Genomic DNA, 26,842 nt, shown 5'->3' on the forward strand with positions numbered 1-26,842 from the left:
CTAATTAAACTTAAGAGCTTTTGAACAGCAAAAGAAACCACTGAAAACATGAAAAAACAACCTACTGAATGGGAGGAAATATCTGCAAATGATATGACAAATAAGGGGTTAATATCCAAAATATGTAAATATCTCATACAACTCCCTATCAAAAAAAAAAAAAAAAAGAAAGAAAAGAAACAAAAAGGAAAAGAAAAGAAAAAATAAATAAACAACCAGATTAAAAAGTGGGCAGAAGAACTGAAGAGACATTTTTCCAAAAAAGACATACAGATGGCCAATAGGCAAAAGACAAGACACTCAACATCACTAATCATCAGAGACTTGCAAATCAAAACCGCAATAAGATGTCACTTCACACCTGTCAGAATGGCTAACATCAAAAAGACCACAAATGTTGGCAAGGATGTGAAGAAAAGGGAACCCTTGTACGCTGTCGGTGGGAATGTAAATTGACACAACCACTGTGGAAAACAGTATGGAGGTTCCTCAAAAAAACTAAAAACAGAACTACAAAATGATCCCACAATTCCACTCCTGGATATACATCTAAAGAAAATGAAAACAGTAATTCAAAGACACATGCACCCCAATGTTCACAGCAGCATGTTTTACAATTGCCAAGATATAGAAGCCACCTAAGTGTCCATCAACAGATGAATGGATAAAAATGTGTTGTGCACATATATATCCACACACATTCCATTTTATACACACACACACACACGCACGCACACACACACACACATATACACAATGGAATACTACTCAGCCACATAGAAGAATGAAATTTTGCCATTTGCAACAACATGGATGGACACAGAGGATATTATGCTTAATGAAATCAGTCAGAGAAAGACAAATACTCTATGTTATCACTTATGTGGAATCACACAACAAATCAGTGAATATAACAAAAAAGAAACAAGACTCACAGATTAAGAGAACAGCAGGGAGAGATTCTAGCTCTGGAGAGAAAACAAAATGTTCACAGGAACAAAAAGAAGAGGGGAACCTCCCAAAAGACATCTCAAGGACATTAAATGTTCCATTTACAAGTCATGATAAGTAAGTAAGTGTGTGTGTGTGTGTGTGTGTGTGTGTGTGTGTGTGTACTAGAGCGATGGACTAATAAATTCACGAGTCTGCCATTACTAAAACATAACAGGCAACTAAAAATTAGTCTGAATATCAGAATACATCTTGAAATGATAATCTAACCAGAAAAGATTAAAAAGCAAGTAAGAGTAAAAATTTATGACTTCATTTTTATAATAAAGAAAACTATTATGATTACTTTAGCTGACAGAAAACCGTTTGAATGTGTCCATGAAAGTGAGGCAAAACTAGCAATAATATGAAATTTCTAAGGCATGGTACCCTAAACCAGTGAAGACAGTGGGGTTAGGCTGAGACAAAGTCCAGCTTTGTCAGCTGGGTTAGAGACAACAGCACAGGGGACAGAGGGCAGAAGTCAGTCAGTGATGAGAACAGTAAGACAATCTGAAGAGACTGAGAGAGGCTGCAGCTGCCTTTCATAGAATATTCTTTCTCTCCTACCCCCTCCCATCCCCTTCTGCTTGTCTCCTCTCTTGCTCCTTCCCATTTTCTTTCCTATTATTGTCATTCTGTCTCTGCTCCTTTTCTTTTCTCTGTCTTTGCCTTACCTTTTCTTCTTCCCCAGCTTTTTGTCCATAGCCAGCTGCAATCACAAGACAGACCTTAAGCTAGATAATGATGATATAATAATATAATAATAACAACAACACTACCCCACACTTTTGTATCACTTTACAAATAACAAAACATTTTCACAAAATGATCTGTCACCCTTTCAGGTAAGTAAAGCCAATATTTTAACCCTCAGTGAATAAACAGACAAAGGCTTAATGAAGTTCACATCACCAGTTCTCTAGGTGAGGAGTTTTGAGTCATTATCTCTTTTTTAAATCAAAATAACCTTGTAGATACAAGGTCTCTTGAGCACACAGGCTAGCCCTAGGCCAGTCATATGGGTTGCGGGTAGGAGGAGTGTTGGCTGGTGAAAAGAGAAGTTTTTATATCTCTGTTGTTTCATTTCTTTTAAAAATCTGAGCTTATGTGGCAAATATTAATACTTGTTACACCTAGGTGGCAGTGCATAGGTGTTGAATCATTCTTTTTGTTTTTTCTATGTTTGAAATACTTTGTAATAAATACAAAGGGGAAAAAAAAATCTTGTCAAGTGTGTGTTAATATCTCTCTTCTTCAGATGAGGAAACTGAAATACAGACAGGTTAAGTGATTTGCCATTCCAAGTCACACTAACATCTTCAGCATGCTCTTCAGCTCTCAATAACTAAGACCTAGATATGAATTCCTTCATCCTGGATATTGTGGTAGATTTTTTATTATGCTATTCAAAAGAGAAGCAAATGAGATTGGAGTAAATCTTTCTTTCTGTGATCAATATTAACATAAAAAGTAAGAGTGATTAATCTCCCAAGTACTGGGTGAAAATGACTAGACAAGATGAATTACACCCCATCTGAAATTCACGTTGTGCCTCTCTCTCCTCTAGACCAGAGCTTGCAGGAAAAGGATTACAACAGGGCCTCCAAGTTAGCACCAACCACCACCACTTGGTGTCACCTAAAGCCATAATATCTCACCTACCTAGATGACCTAGGGCAAAATCAACAATTATCACAATAGCCACTCCTGTGAATCCACTGAATACATTTTTTAAAATCATTGGCACCTAAAGTTGGGGCTGTGTAAAGGATTAGAAACTTCCAATGTTCTATCCAATTTTTATGATCTAAAAATAAAAAGTCACCCATTCTTTCTGAACCTCTGTTTTGTCATCTGTAAAATAAAAATAAATTTGTCATCTCACAAATTTTTTGTGAGGAGCAAGTAAAATAGTTTATATAAAGCCACACTAGAAACTGCAAAAGCACTGTTAAAAAGTATTATGATATACAGAAATGTTATTAAATATACATTTTCATGTAAACATGCTGTGCTGTTTAAACTCATGGCCAGAGAACCCTTATTTCTTTTATAGACCTTGGGGCCTAGATGTCTCAAACTTGCTATCTTATGACATTTATTCTTCAATCAGAATGAGAGGGATTTTTTTTTTTACTGGTGTTTGCAGATATCTTCATAGGCTACTGAACACAAAGTACATCAAGTAAATGTAAAAAAATTAATATATCACAAGAAATGCTGAAAAGAATCCAGAATTTAAAATCAGGAAAGTGCCTCTGTCCACATACATAAAATGGTTGCCCTGAGCACCTTCATCAACATACTTAGTGAGAAATACATTTTAGAGTAGCCTTTTAAAGTGAAAAATCAAGGACATAAGATTGAATGTTGCATTGATATATTTATAAAGTCATGGTCTTTGAACAAAAGCAATATAATAAACCCTCATTTTTATGCATTTAAGGACTCTCTCCCATATTTTGATTCTCGGTCTCTAGGTATCTCAGAAGCTAAGACTCCATTCTAAATAATCCATTTGAGTATAGAAGATTAACCTTAACATTAATGGCAATGATAACACGTTTTATCCACGTGTTTCCCTACTCACCTCGCTGGATCAACGCAATTCCCAGACCTTTTCCCTTTTTTGCCAGCACAGCAGAGGCCTTTGTTTCATATAAAGCTAGAGAACCCACAGCACTTAGGTGAACAGTATTCAATATTTGGAAAATATTTCATTGTAAAATATTAAAATATGTCAAATATTAAATTCTAAAACTATTTAGACAACTATTTAATTTTATGAACTAAAGTAAGAACTTATCTGATCGAAACAAATTTTCCCTGGTCTTTTCCTATTCCTAACATGTGAATTATTCCAATCTGTATCTATGTTTATCACGAGAAAAATCTCAGATTTAGAATTTATTAAGAAAAATTACATAATTTAATTTCTGCACATACCGTATGACAATAAAAATTAAAAAAATGAAAAAAATCCATTGTGATTCTTTTTACAAAGTATAGATGGATATTTCAGATTAGAGATAATGTACCAAAAGCCTGGCTATAGAAATTCCTTTATTTTCCAAATGTAAATACTGAATGAACACAGTAAACAAGCTGCTAGTTTGAAAACATTTGCCTGTCCTAGAGTAAGTCACACATCTTTCCCCTGAAGGAATATAATACACTGAATGAATCCACAACCTTACATGAGAACTTGCATATCTTTCCAAAACTTCTCCTCCTTCCAACTGCGACTGTTTCTACGGTTCTTCAACAACCAGATGCCGGGGTCACTGCTGATTCTGTGTTCTTCTATTTAACCCCTGCACTCAATTAGTCAAGCCCACTTATCTTTCCTTTGTAACTACCCTGTGACCCTTCCCAGCCTCCTCTTTGCCGAGGCTCCAGTAGTAACTAACGTTCATCTACCATACGCCAGGTAATGGGCTGGGCCCTTTGCATGCACTTTCTAACAGTTAAGTGCTATTATTTTATAGATGAGGAAACTGAGGCTTAGTGGTGGTTATGGCAAGATTTTTATCAGACCCAGATCAACTACAAAGCCCACACTAACTCATTCTGCTAGACTATCTCTCCTTTTATTATTACTAGTAATCCAGTATCTAATCTCCCTTCCTCAGGCTTCCAAGGCTCCAGTGCACTTTACATAGCCCCACAAGATGCCAAAAACACCTCCCATGGATGTGAAGGGGCCTGTCGTCTTCTGCCTCACTGACCACCAGCTGATTCAGGCAGTTGTCTGTGCTTCCCTGAACAACCCCAAAGCTGCACCCCCACCAGCTGCCCTCAGATGGAGCAGGCCTTCACCTCAGTCAAGGGCCAGGACATTTCCCAGCTGGAAATTCCAAACAGGCTTTAAGGTACAACTGTGAAGCTGATAAACTTCCTTTCAGTGGCTCCCCGCTGCCCACAGACTAAAGGAGATGCCTTAGTCTGGTGTGCAAAACTCCAGCACCAAGTCAAACCTTCTAAAATCATTGCTACTTCTTGCATTTCTTACAACAAATTCTTCAGTTCCAGCAGGAATGTTCGCTCAACTAAACCTTTCCTACAAGTCTCTACAGTCACTGCTTTGCTCCTGCCCTTCAGACCTCAAGTACCCTTTCCCCTCCTCCCCTTCTATCAGAACCCTAAGCTTCAAGGTCTAATCCCGAACCATCTCGTTACTCTCCATCAGAAGAGCTTCTCTTGTGCCTAAAGTCTGGCTTATGGGGGCCGTGCCACTTTCTTGTCACATCATTTGCTGTTTGGTATTTGCACTTGCTATTTGGTTTTATTTTCAAGTATATATTTCTTGAACTAGTTTACAAACTCCTTGATGGCACAAAAAAGCAAATATTTTTATTTCATTGGCCAACCAGAATACTTTTTTTATAAAGCAGGCACTCAAAAAAATGTTTACTGATTTTAAAGGAAAAGAGAATAGCTTCCTTCAAGAAAGAAAAAAAATGGGAGGTTAAGTATCCCTTTCTGATGCCTTTTGTGTAATCTTCAAGGAAACGGCTTGTTAAACATGACTGAAGGCAGGGGGCATGTCCTAAAATTCTATCTATTGTGAACTCTGAAATGAAAGAAGTGGAAGAAGAGTGTGTTGGATTATCCCAGAGATGGTGCCTAGAACACTGATTGCCCTTTTATCAATTTGTTTGACATTCAGGTCTGCAGGCACTAGCAGTTGCTGTGAGCACTAGTTGATGCCCTGTGAGAAATAACAGATCGGCAGAGGAATCCACTGTGTGACAGCCATGAGTGACTGGCCCCACCATCAGATGTCCTATCAGAAAACTCTCAAAAGACAGAGCCACCAAAACCCTGTTCCCTGCACAATGCATCCAATCCCTCCAAGATTAGATGGGATCGCTGCCCTAAAATGATCTGAATAAAGCCACAGTGATTTTATTCCTAATGCAGCCAATTCCAAACTGCACATTTTATTAAGATAGAAAACTTGCAGAATTGTTAAAAAAAAACTTAAGTATATAATGAAAAGAAGAGAAGGGGAGAAAAAAGAAAACTAAAAATATGAAATAAATTTAGAGGGAAGGGTATAGCTTAAGTGGTAGAGTGTGTGCATAGCACGCACGAGGTTCTGGGTTCAATCCCCAATACCTTCTCTAAAAATAAATAAATAAACCTAATTACCTCCTCTCCCAACAAAAACAACAACAAAAGTAAGATAAATTTAGAAAGAAAGGTAAGTAAATGTAAAGGAGAGGAAATTAAATCTCTTCAGTCCAAGATTGCAAATTTAATCTAATTAGCTTCCTTGTTCAAATTTTATCTAACTAGCTAGTCATTCTTTCCACTACATTCTCTCTATAATTTATTTGCAAATAGAGAAAAGAGGCATCAGACTATTAAGAGCCAGTTAGAAAACTTGGAAACAGTCAACCCAAAATACTAAATGATGTCAATCTTTTACACTCTGCTTAAAAACTACAGCAAAAGAATTAAGCATAAAACCTCAGAACATTTAAAAGAATTTGATATGAATAGCCATGGTTTTATTGAAATATAAAAAGCCAGTCACACCAAGTTCCACTAAAATTTCAGAATGATGGGAGAGATCACCAATTTAGCTTCACATTTTGTAAGTTTCAATACCTCTCTGTACCTCCGTTATCCCAGCCTCAAACTGAGAAAAACACCAGTACCTACCCAGGAAGGTTCTCCTAAGAATAAGTAAGTTAATTCCACAAAGGGGTTAGAGAAAATCCCAGCACATGGTGATGAGAGCTCAATTAACACTGGTGTTGTTTTTGCTCATCTGTGGGAGTATTCCTACTATCCATAAAACAGGGGACATTTGCACTCAAAAGAGATGCTTCGAAGATTAACAAGGTGTGATTTTGAAATCCCTTCAGTTCAAGTATTCTAAAATTTCAGTGTACTATTTTAGACTTGTTGAAAATAAATTTTATTCAGGAAGATGCAAAATAAAGTTGTTGTGATTCCTTTCTGGTTTGTATACAATCTGCCCTTTCCCTCCATCCTGCCTTACTGATTTTTCAAATGCCTTAAGAATGCTTCCAAGAAATGGAAGAAAATCAACCACCAAAATATTTGTAAAAACATTCAGAGAGTTCCATATGATGCCTACATACAAAATATATAAAAACCAATGACATTCCTATATACTAGAAATGGTCAAATGGAAAATCACTTGTACTATAGAATAGAATACTTAAGACTTAGTGGGAGAATAATGTTCTATTCAATTAATGGTACCGGGGAAAGTGGCAGAACACAGAGGAAAAAATTTAATCAGTACCATTCTTCTTAGACATGAATGAATTCCAACTGATTTGAGAGTTAAATGCAGAAGAATGTGTTTGCCATCTGAGGGTTCAGGAAGCTTTTAATTTGCATGAAGGCAGAAACCATAATAATAACAACAGCAGCCAACATTTACCTGCTTATTATATACCAAAAACACATTATCTCAATATTGTCACGTCACTATGTAAAAGTTTTCCTTTTACATATAAAGAAAGGGGACTTAGAGATGTTAAGCAATCTTCATAGCAGTGTATACAGTTGATCTTCATTATTCATGGATTCCATTATTTGTTAATCCACCTACCAGCTAAAACTCATTTGTAACTCCAAAACCAATACTCTAGGCACTTTCACAGTCATTCACACGCAGAGTGGCAAAAAATTTGAGTCACTTGACACGCACAGTCCCAGCTGAGGTGAAACAAGGCAAGGCGCTGCCTTCTTATTTCAGCTTTTATACTGTAGACAAGTATCCTTTTCAAGATCTACTTAGCCACATTTTCACATTTTTGTGCTCTTTGTTGGTGATTTTGCTTTTAAAACAGTGCTGAAGTGCTGTCTAGTGTTCCCAAGAGCAAGAAGGCTGTGACATGCCTTACAGAGAAAATACGTCTATGCGTGAATTGCAGTGCTGTTGGCCATAAGTTCAACGCTAATGAACAACAATGTGTATTAAATAAGGTGTCTTTAAACAGAAACACACACATAACAAGGCTAAGTATTGATCAGTTATAAAAATGCAACCAGAGGCTCACAGGAACCCAACTCTCTATTTGCTCTAGGAACCATGATTTAGTATTTAATTCAGTGTTCCCAGAGACATTATAGAATGTAACTATCACATATAATGGGAATCAACTGTAAAAAAAAAAAAATAAAAATAAAAAGTAGCAGAGAGCCAGGGCTAGCATCCAAACATGTCTGATTCCAGAGACCACACTGCCAACATTGTGTCATCTTCACTCTGAATACAGAAAACAATGAACTGGTTTGACTACAAAAGACCAAAACATAAAGGACAATTTGGAGAAAAAAATACTTGTAACATTTATTACAAAGGATTGCTAATAATAAAGATTTCTTCAAATCAATATGAAAAGGGGGAACTTGAAAACAGAAAAATGAGCAAAGGATCTGATACCCACAAAGGATCACACATACAAATCAGTAATGAGGCATAAGAAAAGAATTTGACCTAAGTAATCAAAGATGTAAAAATAAAATAATTTTAAAATACTATTTGCAAAACTTTTGTTTGGCAAAGACTAAAAAGAATTATATCACCCAGTTTTCATGCATGTGTGCAGACAGGCAGCTGGACAAGGTGTAAACTAATATAATCTTTTCGGAGGACAATTTGACAGTAGATATCAGTATTTCAGTGTTCTTAATAAACTCTGAGCCAGAAATTTCAGTTCTAGTTACTTATACTGTGAAAGTATTTGGACATCAGTGAATGATAAACATGAATGAAAAAAAAAAAAACAACAACTCTTGCAATGTTGTATTTATTATTCCAAACCTGAATACTAGAGGGAATTAAGTACAGTTGACACTTAACAATCAGGGGTTGGGGAACTGACCCCCGCTTGGTTGAAAATCCACGTATAACCTTATAGTTGGCTCTCCACATCCATGGTCCTGCATCCACAGATTCAGTCCACCTCAGAACGCATAGTACTGCAGTATGTATTTATTGAAAGAAACCCATATATAAGTGAATCTATGTAGTTCAAACCCATGTTGCTCAAGAGTCAACTGTATACGTGGATACATCCATATAATACTATGTCGCTACCAAAGATGAGGCTCTGCATTTATCGCCATGTAAAGATACTCACAACACAAGCTAAGTGAAAAAAAGCTGACTAGTAGGTATAGTTTGATCCCATTTGTGTCTGGATGTACATAACACAAGACAAAACACAAGACTGCTTACAAGTAAGAGATTAGATTCCTCTCTCCCACTGGAAGGGCTCAGTCCTGAGAACCACATCAAAGAGGATTTCATTGCCTCACGTAAATAAACTTTATAATTTTCCCACTGAGGATTTCTTAGTATGATAGGGCAAAGAGGTACGGTACTATCCCACTGAAAAGCGCTGACAGGACTGGAACGCAGGTGAGGTATGGGCAGATGCCATGTCACCACTACTGGCATCAGTCGCCAGTTTGAAATAGGGGGCAGTCATCTGTTGAAGATTCTTCAAGTTTGACACCACTGGATTCAGAAAAAGAGAAGGCCATATGAGATACAGCATTGTCAGACAGAGGCTTATGAAAAAGGAAACAATGAGGTTTGAGAGTAACAGGAGTAGCCTGAGAGCTCAATTAGAAAGAACAAGAAACCTACACACTTTGCATTTCATATACGTTCACTTTCTGGTTTATTAACATTTCCTTTGATAAAAAGGTAGATGCTTTGCACACTGCTAATGTATGTAGGCATAAAATAATATATATGTGATACAAGATTAGAGAGAAATGCTTTTATGATTGGCACTCAAAAAAGGTACCATCAGCAAAAGAATAAATTCATGTCAGCAATTTCTCTGATCCAGTGGTGTCTCACAATTGAGAATATTAGAATCCCCAAAAGAATTCTATGCAGGAGAGTGAACTAAACCCTGCTGAAAGAAGCAAAGTTCCCCTGAAGGCTTAAGTAAAGGCATCTGGCATTTGCACTCAACCTCCGCAGTCAGGAGCAATAATTCAATCCATACGGTGCACGGGACAGCTTTTTCCAAGAGCATTTTGAACAGCGCCTATGACAAAGCAGGTAATGGCAGAAGATTACAAAATCAACAGAGAGTACCTCTGTGATTCTAAGGGAGCCTTTTGTCCCACAAGAAAAGAAACATAACAAATGAGATCTATGCACTAACAATGCATGGAGTTATTATAATCCACAATTTTGAATAAGATACGGAAAATAAAATTTATGTAAATATGTACATCGTTTCTGTGTAGGAAAAGACTCTCCAAGCACAAAAGCAATATAAGAGAACAAAAGAAACAAAAATACATGTTTTCATAAATTTATTAATGTAATTTGCATATAAAGATCATGACAAAAATAAAAATAAAACCACAACCTAGAGGAAAGAATTTTGCCAAAATTGGAAAGATGTATAAAGATATTCACCGTAGTGTTGTAACATGGAAAATAAAATGAAAATGACAAAAATGTCAAACATTTATAAATTTATAAATTATGCTATAGCCACATAATAGAATATTATGCAGCTCTTAAAATTATATTTTTTTGAAAAATATCAATATAGTGAGCACATAATATTAAGAGAAAGATTATAAATTCCATCATTGTAAATATAGATCTATTTCCTCACAGAAAAAAATATCGGCAAGTGTGCGATGATACTAACACCTAACATTATTGTCTGTGCCAGGCATTGTGTTGCTCTTTATGTGCTATGTCACCGATGTTTCATAACAAACCCATAAGACAGGTACTATCATCACTGCTATTTTTTCAGAAGGGAAAACAGAGACACAGAGAGGTGAGGTCACTTGCTCAAGGCCACACAGCTTGAAAGTGCTAAGTCCAGAAATGAACCTAGTCAGTCTTTTGAGCTTGCATGCTATCCAACACCACAAATCCCTGAGAGTTAAGTCTCCTCTGACTTAAAAGGCTTATAAATTGAAGTATCTGAATATGGTAGAAGTAGAGAGAGAGAGAAAAGATTTTTTAAATCTTATCTATAAGAGGAGCAATTCTCACTAACAATCACTGGAAACATTCATTTTGAAATCCACAAGTTTGGAAACTCTGTTGCTCTCAATTTACAAGGTATCAATAAATCAAATTTAATGAAGGGCCAGAATTCTCAGCCGTTGTTCCCTTCATATATTCATCACTGCCCAAGGAGGTTTCTCTTAAAAGATGAAATCTTTTGAGAATTTTTTTAATTTTCTTTTTTGGATGTTTTCTATAAGGTTGGTACATATCTATTGACTATAGAGCCAGGCTATTTCAGTCTCTGTTCTTCCCATTATTTATTCCCATTCAGATGAAAATTTAAATGCAAACTATCTACCCATTCATCAAAATTTATTTATGGTGCAGCATAGAGGAGCTTCTGGGAATAAGAGCTTCAAGTCTATTATAGTTTCTATTAATAATTATAGTCACTAATTGCTATGAGAACTTTTTTGGATATGCTAACATACAGTTAAAGCAAAGCCAATCCAACAGACTACTATAAATAGCATTGCACAGTCTCACAAAAGTCATGAGAATTTTGTAAGTTTGGAGAGTGGGAAAGTAGAGACATGTTTTTCTGAGTTTTTTTTTTAAACACTGTTATCATGCATTCAAAAGGCGAAATTGTACTCCCAAGTCCGTCTTTATAAATTATCCTCTTGATTACTTTAAGTATTTTGGCATATCACTTTCACACAACAATTTTAACTATAACTGAGATTAGACAGGGTTCCCAAGTGCTATTCTTGCTCACTGATTCGTTACATCAAAATGTTTAAAGTGCCTGCTATGTGCCAGGCACTATTCTAGGCACTAGCAATAGAGCAGCAAGCAAAACAGACAGAAATCCCTGCCTTGGTGGAACTTAAAGGCATTATACTGATGGCACACAGACAGCAAACAAGGTAAAGAGTAACATATACAGATGATAACAACCATGAAGGAAAATAAAGCAGTCCAGGGGGATATGAAATCCTGGGGAAATGAGGGGGAAGAGTTTTAAAGAGTGTGGTCAGGAAAGAACTCACTGAGAAGGGGACATCTGAATACAGACCTGAATCAGGAAGGAAAGAAGCATGGGGCAATCTGGGGAACAGCATGCTAGAAAGGGGAACAGAAAGTGCAAAGGCCCTGAGATGCGACTGAGCCCCTTATGTGTTTGAAGAACAAAAGAGAGGCCCTCATGGTTTCAGTGGAAGAGAAAGAAAAAAGTAGTAAGAGATGAGGTCAGAAAAGTAACAGGAGCCAGGTGCCTCGGGCCTCAGAGGCCATGCCAAAGACTTTCTCTTTTTCTCAGGGAAATGGGGAGCAACAAAAGGGATGGACACAATTACAACAGAATTCATTGTTCAAAATTCAGGCATCATTATTGGTAAAAATGCTACACCGAATGGAACACTGGGAAAACAGAGGCAGACCACAGCTGCTCCTGGCAACTTGGAAGGGATGGTTGCCCGAGGTATGGAGCAGAGGAGGGACTATGATGTTGGTTTTAACCAAGTCACTTTGGCTCCTGTTTGAGATGAGGATGAAGGTGACAGACGTTGAAGCAGGAAAAATAATCAAGAGCCCGCTGTAATCCAGGTGAGGGAGGGTGGTGGCAATGGCAGATTCTGGGTGGGTTTTAATGTAAAGCCAGCAGGACTTAGCGATGGATCAGATGTGGGATGTTAGAGAAAGACGGTCTGGGGATGAACAACTGCAAGGACTCAGATGGCAATAACAGAGTTGAGGAGACTCAAGGAGGAGCTACTTTGAGGGTGGCAGGGTGAGGGAAACAAGAAGCTCATTTGGGGGTACAATGAGATGCCAACAGACACCCAGTGGCATGGAGATGCTCAGTGGGGAGTAAGACATAGGAGTTCAGGGAGTTGTGTGGGAGTTACCAACATGTAGGTCGCACTTCAAGCGTCAGAATGGATGGCATCCCTAGGGAGACAGGGCAGATGGAAACGAGAAAAGGAGAAAGGACAGAGCCTTTGGTGCCCCAACACTACAGAGCCAAGGAGGAGAAGAACCAGCTAAGGGGGACTAAGAGAAGTATTTTTACATTATCCTAGTGAATATGGGGGCGGGCTGTCTACAGCGATGCATGAAGGCAGAGGCATGCACTCACTAAGTTACCTTTGATATTCCTTGCAAGTCACTGAAGGTAAGATCCCTCGGGGTTTGAAGTAAAGAGAAAAGCGTATACATCCCAGAGAATATGGGTGTCTTGTTCAAACATAGGTAGTCTGGACTGCACTGTGCAGCTTTCAGAAGAGTATTCGACATTTTCACAAAACCACAAAAGCATGATAAATTACTGATAGGCTAGACCTAGGCATAATAAAAGGATAATTCTGCCCTCTGTCCCTCCCCACAAAAATCACTAAAATCATCACATCTGATGAAGGATGTTATAGTACACCAGAGAATAAACACCTTACTATCCCAGAGGTCATTCCATACCTTTTTTTTCCCCTTAAACGTGAACTGTGACTACTGTGGCACTCACCTGTTGTTTCTGCCCGCCTTACACCCACTCCCCTTTCTTTGGAAAACACCACCTCAATTATTCTTGGGAGAGAGATATCGCTCCAACCTCAACATCCAACCTCAGTGGGATAGTCACACCCCAGGTCGGCCAATGAGACTTGTGGTCCCAGGAACTAGACTCCATTGAGACAAGGAAGGAAAAAAGTTGGAGAGGGTTCATTCATATTGTGGGGCCAGAAAAGCCTGAAAAATCAGGGGGAAAAAAGCCAGAAAATTTTAAAAAGCCAGAAATCATGATTCTCACCACCACGATTCCTTTAGCAGTTGACCACTCCCTCCACCTTGATACACCATCATCATTTCTAAGTCTAATGTGTGGATTTTCCTTCCACTCTGCAGGTTAACCCATCTCCTATTAAAAATTCCTTTAGCCCACGTTAGCCAGAACCGGTTTCTGTGGCTGGCAGGAGAGTATCCCGGCATACCTGCCACCTTCCAAACGGCACAGCTCTGAGGCAGTTCATAAAGAAACTCACAAATCTCCAAGTGGGTCAATTTTTCAACCTAAGTAAAAATAAAGATTCAGAGGCTATCGTATGCAAAATAAAAGCTTAAGAAATTGTTTTATTTGGCCATATTCCAAGCACCATCCTAAATACTGATTGTAAATCTTTCCTTTATTGCAAATATTTCTAAGGAGAAACATTCTTTCTCTCCATTGGAAACATTTGTCTTTAATTGATCAAAGTAATGGCTTTTTTTTTTTTACAGTTGTTTCTACAGAATGACAATCAAGCAGATACCTCACTCAAGATTTCCTATTCATTTATGTTTTCAGAGCTTCCATGTTCTTCATGGAAGAACACTGTAGAAATGTGTGGGAACAACAGGCATAGCTGGGAGATGGGGCCAACTTGTTTAGACGAGCAAAACTCATTCAGCAACGCAGGTCACATCACTAAGCATTATTTTAACTATTGTGAAGAGCTTGATCTCCAGAGCATTTGCATTTTACTTCAGTGAATACAGATAGGTGTCCCTTGGGTACTCATTAGTGATACCAAGTTTGAATTTTAATTGATTGTAGTTTTCTATATGTTTAAAATATTTCACAACTTATTTGGAGATGAAGCGTGTGCCTCACAGTTGCGGTTATAAGGCTGACATAAACCACTCACGTTTGAAAGAAATAGTCTCAATGGTGGAATACCTGCACCGGGTCAGATCACCAGGTAAGCAGCCTCTCGGCTTCCTACACCACCCTGGAGGCTCACAGATTTGCCATGAAAGCTACAGCCTGTGAACGCTAAAGGGAGAAATGATCTGACCTGTCCCGCTTGAGAAAGGCTATCATCTACATGTGGACCTTCTTTACACCTATTGGTAACAGCTTCATAAAGGCTACTGTTCTTTTGTCAGTTTGATGAGGCACATTTTCTCTTCCTAGTCAAAGCACAGGCCTCCCTTCCGGCCCTCTGAGAATCCCCGTGGGTTCAGAACAGGAAGCTCCCACCCTGAATCTGTCCTCCACTCTCTGATTTAGCTGCCACCAGAGGTCGATGGCTCTTGGTTCAGATCCGACAGCAAACTTGGGGATACACTAGAACAGTGATAAGTCAGGAAACACTGCTATTACTAACATAACATGAGGCAGGAGCAGACCCTGCTTCTTGGCACTGGTCACTGACAGCCTTGCAATTCCTCACGTGTCACCTCGCCTGGCTGCCACAAAGCCTAGGGCGGACCACTGCCTTCATGGCAGGAGGTGAATTAATTTGGGGACAAGGCAGGAGAGGATGCTTAGCAAGTTGCCCTTTCTTCCCATTCAAGTAAGAAAGCGATTTTTTTAAAGATCTGATCCATGTATGAAAAATAACCCTACAAAGGCAGGTAGAAGACAAATGGTACGTCACTGGTGTCAATACCACGGAGAGAGCAGACCTCTGATAAGCAAGCAGGTCAGGCACTGCAGAACACCCTGGCTTGTCACCGGGATTTCAGTGCTACCCCTTCCCTCAACTTCACGTGCTCTAGTTGCAGACTGATAACACTTAAAAGAATTTCCTAAAGAAAGAAATACATTACAAATAGATGAACTTCAGTGAAAACCTTTGAAAATGTCTCTCTGCCTAAGCTTATAGTTCTCCTCTTGTGTTCAGGTCCTACTCAAGTTCTATTAGTGAGTCAGAGAACAAATTTCCTGTTTACTTGAAAATCTTCATTAAAATTACATTCATCAACCTGTTAAAAAGAAATTTGAGCAAAATTTGCAAATCACTTATATATATTTGTATTTGTGGTGGTACTTTGAAGACATGCTGACTCTTTCAGGTCAACGGTATACTAAATGACATATTTGCTTTATGTTGTATTTGGAAGGTAGTGTCTAGCCAAGGGATATTTAGGACTGTAAAATTCTGGCCTTGTTTGGCATGGATATCATCTTTCTGGTTTGATTTTGCAATCTTTATTCGAAATAACAAAATTAGCCTCTATTTTTCCTTATTTTCTCTTTCTTAAAATGTCTTTTGTTATTTCTTATCATTATCCTTCTCTTGAAATAACTGGCATTTCCAAAAACAGATGCATACCCATTAAAAGTACGGATTCTGGAGCAAGATGGACTGAGCACTCCTGCATGATAGCTTAATGATTTGGGGCAAAACACTTACCTTTCTGTGACTCAGTTTCTGCATCTTTAAAAGGAGGATAATAGTACCAACCTTATGAGATGGATGTGAAAAGTACATTAAGTAATACATGTTCAGCATTTAGATCAGTGCCTGACACAGACTAAATGCTACTTTAGGGTTTACTATTGTTAAAGCTGTTGTTATTAATTTATTCCTAAATTCCTGAGTTGCCTTTAAAAAATTTTTTTAATAGAGTCAATGCTTAGAATGGGAATGTGACTGCACTCTTCTATAAAAGCCTAAAACCAACTAATTTCCTTATATTCCTCCATCACAAACACTGGACATAAAACTTTTTTTTTTTTTTTGCAGGATGAGAATGCAGGAAGTGTTTACATGAGAAAAGGAAGTAAGAAAAGATCTGTAACTATGATCATAGGATATTTCAACATTCATAACAAAGGTGGCTAAACAAAAAGATTACATGTTCCTGAAGGTAAGATGCAGATGCCTGTTTCCGCGGTCAACATGTAACAAGCAAGAGAAATGACAACATTGGATTTGGTCCTAGAGGCTGAGCCAGATATAACAAACAAGGTTAAGGTTGGGGCAGAGCTCACATTCGCAGCCATGTCACACATCTAAGTATTTTAAGTGTCAACAGGATTTACATATGGTGATACTGCATGTTAGAGCGAACTGACAGGAAACAAAGTTCATAAACAAACTAACAAGCATAAATTGTCATTTACAAGACATCCCAGAAATTAGAGTCCAGGCACAAGCTATCTTCTCAAAACATTACTAAAAAATTAACATAAAATGCACCATTTTTGCCACCTGCAGAAGTAGCACATCTTGAAGGATATTCTGAAAAAATACCATTGTAAGGGTCTTAGGAAACACCCTAGTTCCACCAAGATGACCAAAAGCAATTCTACAGGAGAACCAGAGCAGTTCAGAGCTTGATACAAGAATTGTGACTAATCTAAAAGAGAATGTAAACTGGGTCACTTGTGTGTTTAGAGGAAATAATTAGGAATTGCACTCAGCTGCAAATAACAAGAACCTGACTAATTTTCCTTATGATACAAGAAGGGCAGAAGAGGTATTACAGTCTGATACAGTTGCTCAAAGGTATAAATAAAGACGCGGGCTCCTTCTGAACTAGTCCACCATCCTTAGCATGTGACCGTTACCCTCAAGGGCACAAGATAGTGGTATCACATCCTGGCTAGAAGTAACAGGTTAGCGTAGAGCAAAAAAGCAAGTATTTGCTGAGTCCTTTTTAAAATCATCTTTATCAACTTTATAAATAATCTTTCTAAAGACCCTACCCAGTAGCCTTCCACTTTATCTCACTAAATTACAAGACAGGGGGAGCCTTGGAAGTTAAGTATTTTTCAGTAGACACATAGTTGTTCTCAATAAAATCAGTAAGAAAGGGGATATTAGTAAATCACCGGGTAGACAACAAGCAATGTATGCCACATAATGAGGCATCATGGAATCTAGAAACACGACAAGTTTCCTCCGATACTGTCTAGAGGAGAAAATGCCAGCCAGCCCAGCTGACAAGGGTTGGATGGAGAAGCTTTCCTAGATGCTGGAATCTGCCACTGAGACCACTGAACTCCATACTCCCCAACAACCTACTAGCAGTCACTTGTCCACCCATATAAACTTGACTACAGAGGGAAGACAGAATACACTGGCAGCCAATGTCTTTATCCTGACAAATACTTTTTTTATTGTTAATGAACTATCCTTCCACCTCAGCACCTAACCACATATGGATTTAAGTTTCCTCAGTCCCTGAGGGGTGAACTCTGGGTCCAATATCAAAATCAATTCCTCTCAGTTCTAGTTTTTTTAAAAATAGTTTTGTATTTTAAAATTATTTTACATGGGGTTGCAGACATACACATTGTAGGATTTAACAAAATATATTAAACTGATGTTATTTACTTATCTTGGCATCTTTCCTAGACTACCACCTATATACACAAAGTTTGGTTGTTACCATGGCCATCAACTGAGGAAAAATACTCAATTTAGGAACAGGAAGGTCTGACTTAGGAATTGCCTAAGTTAATAAAAGTTTTGGTTAGACTAGAACTATACTAATCAACTCTTTTAATTGTAGGCAAGTCATATTTATTCTGGCTGGGAAGCACTTTCTGATCTGAGTTGATTTTTTTTTTCACTTTTGTGACCCTCATCAATATACTCAGTTTGGAATTTCCCTTGAAATGGGCTGCATATTGACAAGGCATAAAATTAATAGCCCCATCTGTATATACAGTGCTTCAGTGTACCAGATGATAATAACTACTATGTAAGAAGCATCTACTGCATGCCAGGTGCTTTATATGCATTACCTTATTTAATAACTGGAAACCTGAAAAGGAATATTATTATTTCTGCTATAGAAATAAGGAAACTGAGGCTGGGAGAGGATAGATAAGTCACTGAAAGCACACAATTAGTAAGTGGCAGAGGAAAGATAAGCTCAGATCTCTCTGCTGCCAAAGCTTGAACTCTTCCCACTACATCATCGTGCCTCCCTGGACTTCTCTTCTCAGTGTAATAAGTCTGAGCTCTCAGCCAAGGAATCTCTGAATTTCTGGGCTTAGAAAAGATCGAGTTCACAGGTATAAAACTATAAAATAGGTCTTGTTCAAGAAAGACTGTGGAACTTACCCCAGAGCAACACATCTCCCTTCTTGACTCCCAATCTAGTATATATACCAAGGTCCTCCACCTCCTTTGTGACCTGTTGAGTGCCAGCTGCCTTAAAAGGTGGCCTCACTGTTTCATAGCTGTGCAACTGTTACGAGCCTTGGCAATGAGACCAGCAAGTAAATGAGATGACTTGAGGTGACTGAGGTGGTGAGAGAGACAGTTCCTTCATCCATTTATTACAAGAGTCTCTGCACACTCAAGCATATAAGACACCTCCAAATTGGGCTGCCTTTTAGATTCAAGCCAATTCAATGTGTGGTTTTTAAAATTCTACTCTCTCTCATGGTGTATGAACGTGCTTCCGTGCACAAACTTCAGACTCTGCAGTTTGACCCTATCACTGATGGTGGGGAAAGTAGCTAACTGAGAATTAAACAGCAACTGACTTGAAAGTTCTTCTGAGAGTTTACAGTGTGGGAGGGAGAGCCTGCTTTCCTATAAGGAATAACTAGCCCATGATTTTTAAAAAGGGCAAACGCATGTCACAGAAAGATAACATTAATGCTTAAAGAGAGAAATACAAAAGTTTGTTCACCCAGTTTTATTACTGCAATATTCAATGAATACAATAATTTATATAAATACACTAATATTTTTGTCATGCTATAGTGAGGGGAAAAGGAGTAGAGAGGGTGACAGGAAACCTGAAGGGAAGAAAGAAAAAGAGAAAGAATTGAAGGAGCAAAGGAATCGAGTTATGAAGCAGAAAAAGAGAAAGGGAGAAGGGAGGGAAAGCAAGGTCCTGTGACATGAAGGAAGGGGGCAAAAGAAGAAAGACAGTGAGAAAATCCAGGAGGAGGAGGAGAGGGGTCATCGGAGAAAGCAGGTGAGATACAGTCAGAGGGGAGAAGGGCAGAGCAGGAAAGGCAGAGAGGGATGCTGAGGGGGTGGAGCACTTACTGGTGAACTATTATCACTTCTTCTCCATGTCACCTGGTATGTGGGCACCAGCATACATCAATAATCAGGGCTATCTGAAACGCTCCTGAGTTCTCTTATGATTTCAAAGAATCCTTTAATCAGCAAAATTTAATTTTTTTTGTTTTCCAAATAATGTTTTACATTTCTCAGGAAAAGCTAATTTAGCATTAAAAGATAGCCTGGGTTTCCAATGTTTACTTAGGAACGTTAGAGTTCCTATAACTGTCTCTTTGTAGCATTGAAAAGCTATCTAATCACCTTAGCTTTGTTTCTGGAATGATTACAGCTACCTTAAGCCACAAATCAACATCTGTACATTTGTAGTGATCCTTCCGCACTCCCTTCCACCCAAATCCAGGCCCTACACTTAGCTTCTACAGGAGATTGAACGAAAAAGGAAAAATTGTGTGTAGTTTTAGAGAACTGCACATTAGAAATAATTGGTTAACCTGTAGGCAGCACTCAACACTTCAGAAGCTCTGCCTTCAGTGAGATGGGCATGGTGGGTAACCAGGGTGAAAATTACTCTCTAAGCTACACAATTGACACCAAAGTGAGATCACCTCATGTGGAATTTCCTGAGAGCCAAGAATATTGTTTTTAAATAGACCATTTCTGTGTTTAAACAGTCATTGTGAAATCTTCATATTTGAAAGTTTGATTCCAATTTCTGAAAATGTTTTTAGTACTTCTTTGTTTAAGGCTGATAAGATTGAAATTACAGTTTGATTATTTCATAAATAACTTTAAAATCAATGGGCTAGGATTAAAATCAATGGGGGTGGATTAATCACCCAAAATATTCTTGAAGCCAAAATATTTACAGCAATGAATTTTCCTTTTCATGTGCGTGTTGTCATTACCCAGACATAGTTTAAACCACTTCTCTGTTCACAGTGAACCTGCCCATTCTAACCATATGCACTGAGAGTAGGGCTATTCATTTTTCCATTCTTTCTATTTCTATATAGCATAAAGAACCTTCAAAAAAAAAAGAACTATATTATTTTTATGTGAGAATATATACAAGATTTTTTAAATGCCAATGTTCAATAACTACTGGTAGCTCCATTTATTTATGCTTTTCCTAATGTAAAGGCTATTTGAAATATATTTCAATTATATATGCATCAGCAACAATTTGTGAAGATTAAAGACCTAATGAATAACCGTCAAAGTAGCATTTGAAGATACCAGAACAATTATGGGTTAATATTCAACATATCCTAAATGATTGATAATGTAAAGTGCCCAGACTATCTGTAAAGTTGACCAATTCCAGAGATGGAAAAAAATAAATCAACGATAGGTTTTAGATATTGCCTTTTGAATGAAACTAATTTATGAAAAAATTTAGAAGTCAACAGTATTGACTTTAAAATCTTGTGAAAATACCTATCACTTTATTAATTAAAAAAAACTTTATTGGAATATAATGGTTTTGTTAAAAAATATACTTACATAATTATAATGATACAGCTTTCTTATTTTATTCTTTAACATTTTTAATGAAAACAAAAATAAAAGTTTAAAATAAAGATTCATAAAAATTGGAAGGAAATATTCTAATTAAATAATTTCTAGCAATGTAGTGCTGTGACTGAAGTAAGACTATCTGCCTAAATTAGATGTTTTCAATTATGATTCTAAAGAACTGATTTTTTTAGTTTATTGTTGGAACTAAAACTCACACAGGGAATATATATTAAAGCAATACTCATATGATTTAAGAAACAATCTAAACCAAATCAGTAAAATAACCTGTAGAGAGTGAGATGAAATATAAGATAAGCAAAATAAAATGCTTTAAAATGCCCAATTGTTAAAGTCATACACAAGCAGGATACAGCCACAGTTCACTTACAAACTGCATTTGACAAATGATTCCGAGAGTTTAAATATGCTGATTCCTGAAATCTGAGACATATAAAGGACAAATAACCACTTACCTGATCAACAGCCCAGTTACCTTAGCAATATCAAACAACTTTAATTCAAAGAATAAAATCATTTTCTTTGAAAGGAATTTAATCTGGAGTATATTACCAAAATTATGTCTGACATACTTATCATTCCAGTATTTGAAAGGTCACTATATATCGTGCTGCCTTTGAGTGGTGGTTTTTAAAAGGCAACCAGCTGATTCCAGAACACATGTATGTAGAATAGGAATACTGGCAATTGTTACAACAAAACACTCTAAATGCTTTATCCTGATTGTATCTTTTTTTAGGTAAGTGTTCTGTTTGAGTAGTTGAAATTGTTTTTCCCGCCCATCTCACAATATGATTAAGTAAATAATAAAATGGAAATGTAGAATTAAAGAACTACCAACAGTGATATTGGACTTACAAAAAAGAATAAAATCCCCTTTTTAAAGCATCACACTTTATTACCAGGTCAGTTCTGCTTAAGACAGAATATTTTTTAATCAATATTTTAGAGCTTATTCTTCACTGTAATGGAACATTTCCCCCCACCTTAACACCACTGTAATAAAGGGAATTTGTCTATTCAGAAACTCTGATAAATTGTCTCACCAAAGACTAAGCACTTTCCACAGACTCATTTACCTATGCTTGGCTTTCATAGATAATGTTTTCTCTAATGTCTGCCTTCTCCTTGCTGATGGTGACTGAATAAAGTCCATCTTGTGAGCAGGCAGGTCCTTATTACATGATTTCAGTGTTATCTAAAAGTCTTTCTATCTCAATATATGTTGTATGCCTGCTCAGTGATGCCAAAATTATTTTAAACAATAGAAAACACCTTTCCACAGCTGTAATTAAGACTGTGAGAGAATATAATATGGACAAGTCACATTCACTATAAATTGGTTGCGGGAGGAGGTTATAAATAAAAACCTGAGGAGTGGGAGTGAGGAAGAGAGGTGACTGTGGAAAAGGAAAGGTGCAGACATCAACCCAACCTCTGCATGTTTCACAATGCTGCCCTGGTCTTTGGGAGAAGGAGCAGTGAATCACCAGGTGTGGCTGGGAAAGAGAAACGGCTACCTGACTAGACCATTTGGGTTTTCATTTCCTATTTTCCCATCATTTGCAACTTTCTACAAAAAACAAATAGGCAAATAAAAACCAAACAAAAACAGGGGTTTGGGCCTGAAAACCATGTTGAAGAAATTGACCATATTTTGGGATCTGTGCAAAAAAAAAAAAGGAGGAAATTCTAGGAAAAAAGTAAATTCTGACCCTGAGACCTTTCTAATTCAACATGACTTATATGACACCAGTTTTTCGCTGATCTTCTACACTGTGGTGTAACCATCATGCAAACATACCATGGTTCATTGTGACTACGTCATCTCAAGAAAGTCACAGACATCAGAATTTGAAATATATGGGAAGAAGACAACAGAGGTACCAAGTGACTGAGTGAGAAGTAGTAGAAGAAACCACGCACTGTTTACAAAGTTGCCAAAACTACAGACATTGGAAATATGTGACAATTCTGTCTGATATACAAGCTTCGAATTCTTTTGTATTATGCTTTTGTTTTTGTTTTCAAAGATTTTTCAACAGAAATCTTTAAATAAATATGACACTTACAGAGACCCATAATTTTGAACCACTTTTGTCCTAGACTGACATTTACCTCTCCATTTCAGATTCTGTCTCACAGCACACGTCTCAGGGCAGCTGACGCAGCCTGAGCTACAGTCACGTTCTGTGGTAGGTGCCCCTGTACACACCACCTCTATCTCCAATGCACTCTTTTAGGTAAAAAAGTAAGAGCCATCAGGTGTACCTCAAACACCATTCCTACAAATGCTGAGTTCAATGTAAATCATAGATAAGGTTGACTTTTCCTGACATAACTGGTACATTTTTAAAGATTTAGAAGATTAGAAATAAAGTCTCAAGCGAATATTGCACATATTCTTAACTTAAAAAGTTTTTGGCTGAATAACCTCCTACTTTTTGGTGTCGTATAAAATGAGCTAACCACAAAAGTATAGTAGGTTAAGTTTTCCTATCATCAGTTCAATTCTTAAATAGATGTTATATAATTAATTTTTAACTAACTTTCAAACGTCTAAAAGAAAAAGAGATGTATGTAAGCATCATTTCATTTTTTAAACATTTCTTCTACCTATAGCAAATCTTACAAGGAAAAAGTCTTACTGAAGGCCTATAGCTACAGCCACTTTCAAAACCTAAATATTTGACAAAACAGGCAACAGGAATTTAAACTCTTACAGTAACCATTTTCAAAGCTTAGAATAATTTGATCTTCTTAAACTTACATAACAAAATTTCTACCTTTTCTAGTGGTGGAAAAGGTAGAAATTGAGACTCACCCACACAATGTGCAACTTGAAGTATTATACTTTATTCTGACGCTGTGTCATTCATTCCTTTTCAGACTTATGTGACTATGGTCAGTCTTAGGCTGACTTGTATTTGCTAGCTCTATAGTAAAAGCAAAGACTATGCTATATTTTGGCATTTTTAAGTTTTCTATGCTGGCACCTTACAAAAGATATGAAAAACCGAAAAAAAGATAAGGCTTTGTATTATTACATGGTCTTCCATCACAACTCGACAAACACACCTTTTAGCCCAGCCTTGGCTCACTAACCTACTACTCTCACTTACAGCTAATAACAGGCAAGCACCTTTGCTAAGGGTCACACCAAGTGACAGGCTCAGTCTTTGGGTGATGTCTGGGTTGCCATCATACTGGCTGGTCCTTCTGGTTAAAAGATACTCATAAACTCAGAAAAACGCCAGGCTGTTCTCGGGTAAAGAATACAATAAGCGCTTTTATTAGGGAGGGGATCAGTTATAGAAAATTAATATTTCAAAGTCTAAAATTTCATAGAATTAGACTCCTGCTTTACAGACAAGGCTGCCACCATGCCACAAGAAAGTTATAAAAGCATTATTTTAATTCTCTAGAAAGCATTTTTTCAGGCTAAACATTTTAAAGCAGATATGAAGGGTTTTTTTTTTACCAGAAAACTTAAGGATTCTTATTATTTTTATATGCATGTTTATCTGAAATGCCAGTTGCTTCATGGGTTATTACCTTCTATGTCAATAACTGTTAGCCTACAAGAGATGGAAACTACAGCATGAGATTACTAGACAATAGTTACTATTCGGTTGGTTATCAGTATTTCTGTCTTGAAATTCCAATTAACTAGTCCCTGTCACCACGTAAAAGCCTCATGTAAGTGAAATATTCAGAAGTTCCAGTGGAAATAACAATATAGACAAAATCTTTTTATTTCCCTACATACCCGTTTACTAGCTTAACATATTAAGAAAAAATGCATGCACTACATAAAATTCTATTTCTTGCTGCTAAACTGTACCTCTTCGATCAGGTTTAATGTTGATGAAGGATTTCATAATAATCCTTTTTTAAAAAGGTACCTTTAAATTATAAGGGACTTCCAGCCCCTACCTGGAAATTAAAACTGTGAGACAAAGTCATTAATAAACATCACAGAGATCATCCTAAAATCAAGAAGCATGTTAAAAGTAACAGATAAATCAGGAAAAAAATCAATTCCTGGCATTTTAAACATCACTTTAAAAAAAGAATGGAGCGCTGGAAGCAGCCTCTCCGTGTCAGGAGGGCTGTTTGACACCGAAGGAAAGGAGAGGGACCCCTGGCTGCGGAGCAGCGGGAACTTTGCAGCGGGCGGGCGACAGCGCGGGGCGGCCGGGGACCGGGGCGCGTCAACCTGTCACCAGCGGGTCCGCAAAGCCCAGCGCCAGCCCCAACGCCACGCGGGTGCCCTTCAGGGAAGCCGGGAGCAGGACAAAGGTCTGGGATCCAAGCACTCGGGCTGAGGAAACATAATGCGCAGATTCATTCAAGTGTCAGCTGCCAGAACCACGACTGACGGGGAAAGACCCCAAGAATCCTCCAGCGTTTCTCACCAGAACCAGCTCCTGACGAGACGCGTGAGGGGAGTGTGTGGTGGGGGGAGGGGGGGTGACTAAACCCCAACTCGCGACTCTATCCACTAACTTTGTTTTCTCTCCCGCCACTGAGCGCTATGTGGAGATAAGGGCCGTCACGGTTCTGGTTCAAATGACCCCTTGGAAGAAAGAAAGGGATACAAAGCTGCGCTCGCGGGCGCACGGGGCGGCAGCGAGCGCGGACATGCTGTGGTACCTACCATGGTATTCTTGTCCCGGTACGTAGTAGGTGGGGTGGCCCGCAATGTGCAGGGAAATGAGCACCTCGCCCTGCTCCCCATCCCCTTCCAGCTCCCCGTGGTGGGTGCACAGGAAAAAGAAGGGCGAGAAGCGGGGGTAATAGCCCACCGCCGCGCGCGCTCTCAGCGTCGCCCCCAGCAACAGCGCCAGGAGGAAAGTCCGCGGGGCCCAGCAACTGCGCTTCATGCCGCCGCCGCTGCCGCCGCCGCCGCCGCGCGCCCCGAGCGCCGCTCTCTCATTCAGTTTTGGAGACGCCGGGACGGAGGACCCACGCTGAGGGAAGGCGAGAAGGCGGCAGTGGGAGTAGACCGGGCTCGGGCGCGGAGCCCCTCCGGGAAGTTCCGCGGGAGACGGCAGCTCCCAAAGTTTCTTTCGGGCAGCGGGAGCGCGGGGCTGGACTGTGGGCGCCGAGAGCGCGTTAGCCGCTGCCTCGGTGCGCCGCCGCTGCCGCCGTCGCCTCTGCGCGACGCCCCTCGGCCAGCCCTGGGAAAGCGCCCGCCCCCCTCCACACCTTCTTAAAGCCCCGGGCGCCGAGTTCCCCCCCCCGCCGCTCCCCCGCCCCCATGCACCGCCCCTCGCGCGCCCGCCCGGCCCCCGCCCTCTCAGGCTCGCTCGCCGCACCTCGTGCTGCCCGGGGCGCACGCGTGCGCTGGGTGCACGCCTCCCCGGGGCCCGGACGCCGGCGCCCAGTTCGCACCCGGAGGGTCTGCTGAGGGACGCGAGCCAGGCTGGCTAGGGGAGGTCGAGGGCCACGGGGTCCGCGAATCTGCTGTGAGGGTCTTAAAAACCTCCGAGAGCGGACCCTCCCGCCCAGCTGTCTGGAGGAGCAAAAGGAGAGGACGGCCTCCTTTGGCCCTCAGATT

General features: G+C 38.9%; 1 protein-coding gene across 1 annotated transcript in view; it reads right to left on the minus strand.

Moving 5' to 3' along the window:
- RELN (reelin) overlaps nucleotides 1–26,450 on the minus strand; it is a 440,736-nt gene extending 414,286 nt beyond the window's left edge. The window contains exon 1 of the mRNA XM_072965186.1: nucleotides 25,940–26,450. Coding sequence (XP_072821287.1) covers nucleotides 25,940–26,165 — 226 coding nt within the window. The 5' untranslated portion in view covers nucleotides 26,166–26,450. The remainder of the gene's footprint in view (nucleotides 1–25,939) is intronic.
- Between the last annotated feature and the right edge of the window lie 392 nt (nucleotides 26,451–26,842).

The sequence above is a fragment of the Vicugna pacos genome, chromosome 7, assembly GCF_048564905.1.
Source record: "Vicugna pacos chromosome 7, VicPac4, whole genome shotgun sequence".
Classification (NCBI taxonomy): Eukaryota; Metazoa; Chordata; class Mammalia; order Artiodactyla; family Camelidae; genus Vicugna; species Vicugna pacos.